The 13,234-nt window shown below is 31.1% G+C and overlaps 1 protein-coding gene across 4 annotated transcripts; it reads right to left on the bottom strand.

The window, feature by feature from the left end:
• Positions 1 to 4,127: 4,127 nt before the first annotated feature.
• LOC127718994 (low-density lipoprotein receptor-related protein 6-like) lies at positions 4,128 to 12,263 on the bottom strand. 4 transcript variants are annotated; one of them, XR_007990084.1, is made up of 7 exons: positions 11,034 to 11,652; positions 9,427 to 9,639; positions 8,301 to 8,419; positions 7,759 to 8,019; positions 6,535 to 6,573; positions 5,598 to 5,681; positions 4,128 to 4,416 (listed from the first exon to the last, which is right to left on the bottom strand). XR_007990084.1 is itself a non-coding variant. In XM_052225086.1 (7 exons), coding segments are annotated over exons 1-6 (822 nt in total). In that variant the 5' UTR covers positions 12,169 to 12,263; the 3' UTR covers positions 4,128 to 4,416; positions 5,598 to 6,571. The 4 variants fall into 4 exon arrangements, 1 of the variants encoding a protein (XP_052081046.1); XM_052225086.1 differs by adding an exon at positions 12,117 to 12,263 and having other exon boundaries at positions 5,598 to 6,573; positions 11,034 to 11,208; XR_007990082.1 differs by having other exon boundaries at positions 6,535 to 8,019.
• Between the last annotated feature and the right edge of the window lie 971 nt (positions 12,264 to 13,234).

The following is a 13,234-nucleotide window of genomic DNA, read 5'->3' as shown; positions in this document are numbered from 1 at the left end:
TCCGCATATAGTAAGTGTTCTACTACTAATCTATCCGTGCTTCTAACTGCCTCCCTTACTACTATCAAAGAACTTATTAATAACTTTTGTAATAAAGCTTATGAGCATAATGGTATTAATCATTTTGGAGTGTTAAAAATTCTTTAGAGGTTTTAGATAAAATACATGCTTTTGATGGTCCTTTTAATTCTGTTGACAGTTATGATTTTTTTACTCTATACACTACAAGTCTAAACAATCTTATCAAGAAAAAGTTTTCATATTCAATTAAATGGTCTTTTGAAAAATTTCATTTCAAATGTATTTGCTGTAGTTCGTTTAAAGCCTTTTTCTGTAACGAAAAAGGAAAGTATGCTAGATACACTTACTGGAAATGTGAAGATATAATTGAAGCTTTAAATTGACTCCTGGACAACATGTATGTACGATTCGGCGATAAAGTGTATCGACAAGTAGTAGGTATTCCTATGGGCACTAACTGTGCCCCTTTAATAGCAGATTAATTCCTGTATTGCTATGAATCTCAGTTTATGACCAAACTCAGTAAAGACACGTCATACTAAAATTTACGACAAAAGAGACGATTGTTCATTCCCTTTTGCTAAATTTCCATTTTTAGACGGCGATGTTCCTTTGGCTCCTTTGGCTCCTTCATACGGTGTTTATGTATCCCAACTTTTTCGTTTTGCCCGTGTGTGTAGTGGTGTCATAGATTTTAACGAACGTAATCAATGCATTACTGGTAAATTATTAAGTCAGGAATTTCGTTACCATAAATTACCTAAAAGTTTTACTAAATTCTTTCATAGATGGGTCAATATCCCTAATATGCGCCTCAACTTGAAAGTTGTGCGTAAAATCTCTGTGTAGTATTATTGGACATGTTTGTATTTTTAACAAGTGACTGAGCTTGACCATTTGTATTGTTTTGAAAAGTAGAGGACCAAAGAATAAATGTGTAAAAACTATGAAGTTATTAAATGTATGCAAAGTATTAAATTTTCAAAGAACTTATGGTGTGAAAAAAGGGATTTTTTTAACAACCAGGAGCCGCAACACGAAAGGATTTTCGGGGTGTGCTAATTTACGGAAAAATGAATTACACTACATACCTCGAAAATTTAACCAAATATGTGAAAATGTCTCAGCTTCGAAATGAGCCGTCATGCATATCCAAGTTTACGATATGGACTGTGCTACAGAGGAAAACGTTTCCAATACCGCCTATGGAAAATCTATTACGCATATTGCCCAAGATACAAAGATTTGATTAGTAAATTTGTCTGTACCTGTAGAAAATTTTATTAAAATTCGGTATTTCCCATTCTAAATTTTACAGTGATATTGTACTGAAAGCGCGGAAATCACTATGTGATCCATGTAAACTGATCGAATCTTTAAACAAAAATTATTAGTAAAGGTTATCTTACAAACGTTTTAATTTGATAAATATCGATTTTGTCATCAGCAAATTAAAACATAACTAAATTTGTATTCTTTTCAAACGTTTTTTTTTTTTTTTTTTTTTTTGGATGTATAAAAACACATCCACGTTCATTTTCTACATAGAGATTAACTCCATACTATCCTAATGCCTGTCGTACTTTTATTTTTGACATTGCACAAGTTATGTCTTCTTTGACTGTCCATGACGTTAAAATACTAAATTCCTGGGATGTGTTTTAGTTGATTTTATTCTCTGATGCATGATTTTTTATTATTATTAATTGTTAATAGCTTTTAACTAGCTTTCAGCAACTGCGAGTACTCTCAAATCGTATTTTCATGTTAATTTGACCTGTTGATGAAATTTGTAAAGCTTTTTTTTTATTTAATGTTGACTTATTTAGTTTTATATCTCGTTATATCTCGTCTCTCTGTTTTAATATATACTATCTTTGATAAGTGTTTGCTATGACTATAAATTTTTACTTCTGTTCTCGTACTAAATGTACTATGAACAACAAAATTATTTATTTTTTAAAAAATATTTCCGTTCTCCATAAATGTATACCTTACAAAAAAATTATTTTCATTTACCTGTGTACATTATTCTATTTGGCGGCATTGTGTCCAAGATTATGGATGACTTTCTGAAATTGTTTAACATCTCACCACATATTTTATTGATTTTGTAATTATATTGTGTCATAGATCAAATTTATTCGTTCAGTGAATGTTCACGTGTTTGTGTTAATATATCTTTTGATTGAGTTAAGCCATTTCAATTAATATTTTATAGGTTGTCTTTCTATGTAGTGATGTTACACTATTGTTTAAGGTAAGGATGAAGGTTGGTACCTATTAAAACGTTTAAACCCGCTGCATTTGTTTGCACCTGTCCTAAGTCAGGAACCTGATGTTCAGTGGTTGTCGTTTGTTGATGTGGTTCATAAATGTTTCTCGTTTCTCGTTTTTTTTATATAGAGAAGGCCGTTGGTTTTCCCGTTTCAGTGGTTTTACACTAGTCATGTGTTGGGCCCTTTATAACTTGCTGTTCGGTTTGAGCCAAGGCTCCGTGTTGAAGACCGTACTTTGACCTATTATGGTTTACTTTTATAAATTGTGACTAGGATGGAGAGTTGTCTCATTGGCACTCATACCACATCTTCTTATATCTAAGTAAAGTATAACTCACTAATTAATTTACCGATAAACGTAAGAAATCATTGTTCAGTTTTAAAAACATGTTACTGTAACAGAGTGTTGAAAGAAACAATATCACGGTGTATGAAAAATAAATGTCACTTAACTTTGTTAGCAATTCATTATATTAACTTCATAAAAGGGGATGCCATACTTTTTTTCTTGTTTCAAGATTTGTTTACGGAGGAAAAGCAGATTATATTTTCAACAATTTTTTAGCGAACCATTCAGGACAATTGTTTGCGTTTGTCAATCAATACAATGTTGTTTTGATAGACAAACTTCAACTGGATAATCATCAAAAATGAGAATCAGAAAAAATGTTATACCCCCCCCCCCCCCTTCCACCTTAAATAACGTTACTGTTATCCTATAGCAAACGATGATGTTTATTTTTCAATTGAGAGAGTACAAGAGAGGCGAAATATGCCAAAGAGACATTCAACTTTATAAGTCAAAAATAAACTGACAGAAACATGGCAAAACAAAACCCAAAAGACAAATACCAGTACACAAAACACAACATAGTGAAGTAAGGACTGACCAACAGGAACCCAACGAAGAAGATATCGGCTACTCTGAAAGGTTAAGCAGATCCTCCTTCACATATGGCATGTTTTAAAGAAATAAATATATATATATATATATATATAGAGAGAGAGAGAAAGATGGAAAACTATCAAAAACAATCAAAAATTACAACGGAAAGAGGACAAATTGTAAAACCTTTATACAACAATCGACATCCATCGGTCAAAGTACGATTTTCGATGCAGGGTGAAGCAACAACATTGTATACTTCCTTCCGAATGCTATGAATATAAGCTTGACAAAATTTGTAATCAGCTAATTCATCTCAAATAATGTTTCTGTATTTTAGCGAAACATTCACGAAACTTTTATTTGTTTCGAAAATAAAGCAGTGCGTTTACAACTTTTAGGATAATACAGTCCACAAAATAGAGGAAAAGTTTGTTTCTACATGTACTTAAAACCTTCACAGACTATTAAATTTCCATTCTCAATTTTATTAAAAACTTGATAAAGAACAGTAAAACCAAAAAGACCCAATACAAGATAAAAATCAATTAAATCAATTAGTATAGGAAACTGTGGTTTTGCATCTTAAATAGGGTAAATGATGACCTTACAGAGATCCTCATTTTTTGCTTTGAACTATATGCCATTGAAAGTAGGTATTGTCCAGGTTGTTTTTGCACAATTTAACCCATTTTTTTGACAGAAAATAATGCCATATAGATGTATATATTTTTTTGATAATTTGTCTCTTAAATGTACATTAGAGTCAACACATTTTGCTGTTCAATATTTACCAGATTGTGGTTTTAATTATACTATGTAATACAACTATTGTACATATTTGATGCAGCAGTTTCTTTTTCATATATTGCCCTTTCTTGTGTATAATGTTCCAATTGTCCAAATTTATATAAAAAAAAAAGTCTTTAATGGACCGCAAATTGTAATAACAGCTGTATTTAACTTACAAATTAGACAAATTTCTATCATTCTATTAAAACAAAAATATCGGGTTTTTTTTTATTTATTTACCAGACAATGTAGGATTTTTGTTTACATAATTGATACAAAATGAGTCTTAAATGAGGTTACAATTAAATGATGACTACCGCCATACTGGTATGTTCCCTTCATTTCACTACTTTTTAGTTCATAAAGCATTATGGCGCTAGCAGTCTTCTTTGGAAACCTATCATGTAACAACCACTAGCATCGTTTCTGATTTGTTATCTGCAAAACAAGAACAAAAATCTAATTTCAATGTGAAATCATCTTCAAATTTAACAGAAATAAGTATAAATATTAAATGCATAGACAAAGTAATTTTGAATTGTAATTTTCGCTACATTCATCAACATCAATACAAAAGGAGATGTGAAAGCTGTTTGATGTTAAGTGTTCTCATTAATTATACGTATGAATTTTAAGATATGAAAATGTACTGTACGTAGAGGATATAACTGGCTAAAATATGAAAAAAAGAATACATACAAAACAAGTGTTTTTGTTATAATGTAGATCTATCAGCTAGATGTTACGAGCACACACCAAAAGGGTTTAAATATAAAGTCGTACGTTTGTTTTCTAATTTTGCATTTTACCACGATGTTAAACAAATTAGTCGACTAATCTAGCTTTAACGTTTTGTACCGTTGAAAACTTTTCGTGGGATTTTTGTGGTTTCAATGCACTTGTTAAATCAGCTGCTTAACATATAAACAACTTCAAAACATGTATTATTATAGATAGATTTAAAATAGATTTATTACATATAGTATTTTTTTAAAGATTTTAAACATATCTCAACCTTACTGTATTTCGTTTTCCACATTACAATTCCGTGTCTGTATCTCAAATAAATCAGTTGTCAGACTTGAACCAAATTCAGGGAATTTAAATATGTTCGGTCAATGATTCGCGAGTGTAATGACCAACATTATTTGTATAAAAAAAGGTGCGAAAGATACCAAAGGGACATGGAAACTCATAATTCGAAAAAAAAAACCAAACTGACAACGCCATGGCTATAAAAAAAGACACACAGAGAAACATTAGTACAAAAAACACAACGTCGAAAACTAAAGACTAAGCAACACGAACCCCACCAAAAACTGGGAGTAATCTAAGATGCTGCAGAAGGGTAAGGAGATCCTGTTAGTACAAACCCGGTAACTAGTCTAATTTGGTAGGGCACATTCGTGAAAAGTATAATTCGCATTCCATTCTATAACCATGATAACAGTATGTACCTGGTGTAGTACTTTTGGGTTTCTAAATTTGCTAATTTCTGTAGGAAACGTTTTATCATATTATTCATTTAGGAAATATTTTTTTCTTTGCATGACGATCATATTAACAAACAAGACATACATATGCAATGTCTAAATCCAATGAACACTCAAAATACTTACCTTGTACACTTTAGATTCAAAGGGGGTCTCATTGATCCAACAAAAATCGTCATAAACACTTTGATATTGAGTAACGGTCATCGCCTGTTCAATATAAAAAAAATCACTGATGAGTTTATTTACAACATGCCTAATATATTTTCATAATAGTCCAATCATTATATGGTGTTCATTTTATTTTTCGTGTTTGTCAAAAGTATCTTAAACGTATGTAAGGTATACTCAAGGGCTCCTTGAAATGAAGGAGAAAGCATCGACTAAGTATCACACTTAAAGTAATCATTTGTGACCCTTAAGTTGTAAGTTGATACCCAACTTATTCCTACGTGTGTTCGATTCTGATCTCATGTTAATAACGACGGGTGGCGCATATGGAGTAAGGTATGCTTACCTTTCAGGAGCGCCTGAGATCATTCCCAGTTTTAGCGGGGTTCGTGTTTTGCAGTATCTAGTTTTCTATGTAGTTTTTTGTTGAATGTTATTTGTCTGTGGTTCTTTTTTCTTTTAGCAATGGCGTTGTCAGTTTATGTTCGACTTATGCGTTTGAATGTGCCTTTGGTATCTTTTGCCTTTCTTTTTCAAGGACTATCAGTTATGTTGCGAACGTTAACTGTTTTCTTCGGTACTCTAGCTTCAACAACACATTTCAAAACAGCTCACAAAGATATAATACACAAAAAAAGAATTTGACGGTATGAACAATAAGTCATTTTTTGTATAATATGAACCATTTAAATAATAGTGAAAGGATATATTTTCGAAACACAAATATACCGATGTGATCTGGTTGACAGAGTTGAAAGAGTGAAGTGCACAATCAAATGATAATGTTGCTTATGTTTGATTCGTATGCTGCAATAAGAGCAGTGCTTAATTTCATTTTACGGTCAATTCTTGGATGCCATTGTTTGTCACAGTAATATATAATAATACTTACATTCTATAAAAGACATTCTTAATTCTACACTCGTTTTCTCTAACAAAATAAATGCAAAGTTAAAGAAGCATGATTGTCTTTTTATTTTTTTAGCATTATTAACAGATTTCTAATGTAAAGGAAATGAGAACTTGATTATTAAACAGAAAACGAAACCAAATTTAATTTATATGCATATATCTATACTTATCTGTATTCATTTATAATTTAAAATCTAAAAAAAAACAACAGTCCAAAAGAGTAACGATTTTGTGGAAATTAACATTTTTATGAACTGCTACACACAGCAATATTGATGCAGTTGTTATACATTGTATCTATAGGAAATCTGAAGACAAACGTTGTGCATACCAGCTAAGTATGCACTGACTCAAATCAACATACAATTCTAAAGCGTTCAGCTGGGTTATCATCTTTCAATAGGTACATGTAATACATTAACAACTTATACTCGTTGAACAAAATAAATATTAAAAGCATTAAGTTATATATCAGTTAAGTGCATTATGTTCAAGCATTCATATCAGAGATTAACAAATTGTGAATTTAGTAATAGAATGCGTTAAAGAAGTTGCCAGTTAACAACTATCAATTGTTGACAAGACGAATACAAACGCAAACATATACAAATTTAAATACACTGATGAATGAATATATTAGTAAAAACAATTATTAAAATCTGACACTATGATAATCAATAATAACATATTTTTCAATAATATACTTGTTAAACAACAAATAGACCACCTTTTTCATTTGATATATTGTATTGAATATTTTATTCAAACCAGTAATTATCAATTTAAAAGGCTCCTTTGATAATTCTAAGCTCATTCATGTTATACACTTATTACTACAATTTTTGACAATTTTAACTAATGTCTGTTTTAGTCACATATTGTTGTCAATATAATGGGATTCTATGCCACTGTCATATGTGTGAAAGATTTAGCTATCTTAAAAACGAGATATTATCTACAATTATCTACGTATGTTAATGCTTGTACCAAGTCAGGATTAGGGCAGGGATTTTCCAGTTGTTTGCCATTCGTTTGATGTGTGTGAGCCTTTATTTTCAATAAGGACTTTCAGTTTTGAATTTTCCTTGGAGTTCGGTATTTCCGTTAATTTACTTTTTGGAATATTTCTTTAACTACGAATACAATTGAATATCAATCGCACAATTATGTTTTCTTGTTAATACGTTTTCCTTGATATACTTACATTTTTCAGTATAGAAAATCACACTAAAAATTCTCTCTGGATCTGAGTATATAACATTCTTTATCGTTGTAGTTGTTATTGTGACATTAAGTATTGTCGTACCAGTTGCACAGTATACGTTGCTTCCGTATACATGAATGCCTATGTTTGTAGAGGCTGCATTTGTGCTGACAACTTTGATTTCATTATCTCCATTGGTATTTGAAGATTTTAAATCGCTACTGGTATATTCCATCCAATAAAGTTGATTTTCAGTGGCATCTAAAAAAAGTTATTCTTTTATCTTTTGAAGGTTTGATCTCATTGCGTTATAATTTGTGTATTGCAGATAATTGACTCATATGTACCCACTGTATCACTCGCTGTTTGCGTCTTTGAAGATATTTATCCAAAAACTTAAAGAAGACGTCAATAATACATTGAATAGACCTGTATAATTGGAATCGCTGCGTATACATGGTAAAGATATGAAATCAAATAACATTTCATATTAATAATAATAACAGAACGAATTTGATATATTAATATGTAAAATAACTCACCTATGCTCATCCCATATATTCTGTGTGAACTATGGATGATTGTCTGTTTCTCTGTTCCATTTAGTCTCGCTCTTTTTATTTTTCCGTCGCCAGTTAAATATGTACTGTAGTACATCAATCTGTTTTAAAGAAAAAAAATATGATTTGAAAACTCAAATAAACAATAAACTCATCATTGATACCAAGGTTGAAATTGTGTATGACAGACTCGCTTGTCGTAAAAAAAAAGACTCGAAAGTTACGCTCGAATAAAAGGGGTAAATAAAGTCCAAAGTTGACGAAGGAAGATTGAAGACCAAAAATTCCGAAATGTTTTTCAAATACAGCTCAGGAAATCAATTCCTGTGGTAGAAAAATTATACGTATTAGAAATATCAAAAAATATAAAAGTTTCGTAAACAATGAATGATACTCATGAACATCCCAATGGTTATTCAGTGCTGTGTACTAGTATGGATATACCCTTGGAGAAGAAACCTCCAAAACCAGTGTCAAATAAATTAATATACTCTTTTAGTTGTTTCATGTTTGAAACAAGGTTTTCATGGTTTGTTTTCTTGCTACCTTGAGGTAGATATGTTTCATTCGTAATGCTGTACAAAAGTTCACTAGAGTAAAATTGTGCATAAATAAAATGGAGAAAAAAAGTATAACAAACATAGTGAACTCGAAGGTAAATGCAAAAAGACGAAATCCATAATAGTTGATAAAATCACACGACGTCAACCAAGAGAACGATCGGAAAACAAATCTCACATCCTTGCCTTGTTACAGGTATTTTCCGGAAAACATGTTGTGTTACAGCTAGTATTATGTTCAACTCGTATGCCAGTTGTAATACACGACTCATAGATGAACACTAACATGACTAAGACTGTATACATTTGCACAAGAGGGTCTTATACGGTTGATAAGAGTCCATAATTTCATTTTGGAGGACATGGACTATAATTTTGTTTTGCTATTTCACTGCATACATCGTACCAATGTTGAATATTTCGCAAACTATTAGCACAGGGTATGTTGTACTGTTTTAACGTAGTACCAAAATAAGCGAAAATAATTTCGCGAGCAACTGAACATGTTCATAGTTATAAGCCATATTTTGTTTTAATTAATGACATACCTGTGCGAAAGATCTAATGTGAGAGCATACAGCGGATCATCCTTGAGTATATTTATTTTATTTGACCCATCTAAATTACACCTGTAAAGCTTTCCTGTGCCATATTCAGTCAGATACACGTGGCTGGATAGTGGATCAACGGCAACACCAACAGGTTTATCTGCCATTGTGACAGTTTCTGAAATGTATGGTTGTTCTGAAGGATACCGAAATCTAAAAGTTAAAAAGAGTAGATGTGTCATTACCTCTTCAGTAATATTTCGTTAAACAAACTACTGTAAATCAGGCATTCAAATAACTGAAATTCAATGAAACTACATAGTCACTACATAGTGTATGAAATCACCAGATACAACAATGAGGGGGTTAAACGACCTTGACTACCTATGAGGGTCTCGCACAGTCTCTCGTCATATTTACCACATGTACCATTGTATAAGTTTTTATAGGCTTTGAACTACCTTTCAACAACTGCGAGTACTCTCGAATCTGTACTACGTATCTCTCTTGTTATGGGGATGTATAAAAGGCCTGCCAAATCCAGTCTGGTTTTTTTTCTGCTTTGTATCGATCTGATAAATAAAACCCTTTTCCAACTGATTTGTATAGTTTGTTCCTATATAATAATGTTACATCACTATGCAAGGTTTGGTGAAAGTTGTGTGACAGCAAACTCGGTTATCTCCACCGCATTCATCCTTTGTCTGTTCCAAGAGAGGATCCAGTAACTCAGTGGTTGTCGTTTGATGCTGTATGTAATATCTGTTTTCTTGTTTTAATAGTTTTACATTTGTCATGTCGGGACCTTTTATATTTGACTATGCGGTTTGGGATTTGTTTATTTTCGAAGACAGTATGGTAACCTTTGATTATTCAATTCCGTGTCATTTGGTCTTTTGTGTAGATTTATCTCAAAGGCAACCGTACCACGTTTTTTTTTTATTTTGATTTGATAAAGTCAAAACAAATGAATATATAATTACAATGAATCCAGAGTCTAGAGTCTTTCAATTTGAAATCTGAATCAAGAAAGTAATATTCACCTTATATGGCTTCCTTTAATATTTGTTCAAATAACTAGTTGCTGGTAGACTTATCACAGTTCAAGCCTTAATTTTACGATTGACTGTTCATTGTCAAAAAGCTGGTTGAGATTTAAGATTAGGAATAGAAATGTATAGGAAAATGCGTTGTTACTTTGCTTGACGTGTTTCCTTTCTTTTGTATATATATATATATGTATGACTCCTCCTTTCAAAGAAAATAATAAAACGAAAAATAGTTATCTAATAGGAAAAGCATGTTCACATGTTTGCAACAATAACTGTAAATGAACAATTGGATATTGTCTTTTTTTATGACAAGTTTTCATTATAAACAAACGGGAAATATGTTTGCATGCGTTTGATATATTAAGTCTTGATTCATGTTGTGTCTGCGCCAAGTCAGGCTACCGAGATAATAGATAGTTCAATGCTGCATAACTTTTTTCTATGTTTTATTTTAACAGTGTTTTGATGAAAGTTCACATCGTAGGGGCTCCTGCATTTTTTAAAAGTATTATTAAGGGAAAATATAATCTATAACATATATATGGAAAAAAATACCTCAATATGTCATTTTGCTCAAATCTTGTAAAATAAACATATTCATATTTATAGTCATAATCTATAGAATGGATGACACTTTGTAGATTCGTCAACAAATCTGCTACTTTTCCAGTTATTAAGTCTGTTTCCTTAATTTTCCCATTAGTTGAAAAGATAATCTTGTGTTGATGACCTGGAATGAAAAAGAAAATAACATGGTGTTTGATTTTTGTTGGTAACTAACACGATATATGTCATCACTCCCAGGTTTTGATTTGATTCGTGTTTCAAAGTCCTTATTTTGCATGTTGTCAATAACCTAAGCGGTGCCACTGTTACTTCAACAACAGTGCATATTTACAAATAATGTTTTCTCAGTTCAGTTTGAAAACAAAATCCAAATTAAGCCAAAGTTATAAAACAAATACAATTAGTAATTGTGTATTGTAAAACTATATGGTGCGTAAAAACAATGTAAATGAGTGATGAGGGTCCTGATATAGGTTCAAGTCACTGTACTCATCGTTTTATTCGATTATTTGTTGAAATGAAACCTGTCGTATATAAAAAAAAACATTTATTTTCAACGTGTTAATAATAAAACATCTACATTTTGTACCTTTTAGTGGCTTTTGCTCTCCGTCAGTTCGTTGCATCATATCAGCAATATTATTTTTTTTTAACAAACAGCGATAAAAAGATCATGTGTAAAGAGAATAGTAATGTTTTTTTTACTTATGATTTCTTAACATACGATTAGTCAGCTCTTGTCGTAAATATCGATATCGGTACACACGCTGCAGTGCAAGATAACCCAAATGACTTTGTAATTAGTAATCCTGGTATCTGAATCTGATCTTGCAATTTCACAGGAAGCGTATTAAAGATCCTAGTCAAATGCTTTGCCGTTTTTAAAAGTTATTGGAAATCAGACCGTATTCTCGGGAACAAGAGCTCTATGTTTCACTTGTTCATATTTACACTAAGTCACAATGTTGCGGTTGGATCAGCGAATCTGTTGTATACGAAATAATGATATTTATAGTACGTTATGCGTTACCCACTAAAATGAGAATAGACATTAGTATGTAAATTCCTTACCTTTGTCAATAAAGTAGATGTAAATCATGAATCCAAACAAAAAGCATTTCATGTTGAGATATCTCCGGACAATCTTTAACCGTAAGCTTAGTTAAATTTATTTGAATCCAATTGATCAAGTATTATTTCTAGCTTAGTGTAGGTTACTGTTTTGTTAACGTATACATGATACTTCTTGACTGAATTTGTCAACTTCAGAGTAATGCTTACTGCACAAACTGTATTCGAATATTATACGCTTAACTGAACTATTAAGTGTCGTGTTTTATATGTAATTCAAATATAAAAAAAAAATGGACATTAAATTAAAACTGTCATTTATTGTGATTTGGTATAAATTATACAAATATGATCTTTAAAGTTAGTGTTACGGAAAAAATCATAAATTAGAAACTTCATATTTGACATTTAAATTGGAAACTAAATCTGTTCACGCATTGTTAAATATTCCTTGCATTCCGCAGCACGGTATCAATGATTATCAGATTTTCATTTATTTTATCATAAGCATCCCTTTAACAGTTTTGATTCTGTAAAACATTGAAGTACGTGAGTTATACTGTTATACTTGTGTATACAAAAGTTCACTTTATCAATAAATGTAAGAAAAAAAAATAATTTATTCAGAATAAAAATGCCAAATTTCAGTGGGTATATACATGATCATCAACATCAGTGCACTCAATTATAAAACTGTAACGTAATAAGGGGCAACTTTACGTGTTTGGGTAATTATTAGATTAATGTAACACAATATAAAAATAAAGCTTCTGATAACGTATGTATAAGTTATAACATACTTAAGGCAAGCAAACAAGGTCATATGATAACACGTTTGGTTGAGTCTGCCTTTAACATTAACCATGCAATGCCGATAATGATGTTATTTAAAGAATTAAAATAATTTCGCTAAATTAATGATGTGATATATTTTTAATTGATAACTCACTGGTCCCAATGCAAAGATATAAATGTAATTATTTTCAAACAATATGATGCCTTCAAGGTAATAATATATATTTCCTCTCGGAAATTTTAAATGAACTCTGATCCAAGCGTAAACCTCTTATGAAAGAATTCGATACAAATCACAAAATAAATGCATTGCTCTTCCTTAT

The sequence above is a fragment of the Mytilus californianus genome, unplaced genomic scaffold, assembly GCF_021869535.1.
Source record: "Mytilus californianus isolate M0D057914Y unplaced genomic scaffold, xbMytCali1.0.p SCAF_10, whole genome shotgun sequence".
Taxonomy (NCBI): Eukaryota; Metazoa; Mollusca; class Bivalvia; order Mytilida; family Mytilidae; genus Mytilus; species Mytilus californianus.
Note: the sequence above shows the minus strand (reverse complement) of the source record. Positions and strands in the feature narration are given on the sequence as shown.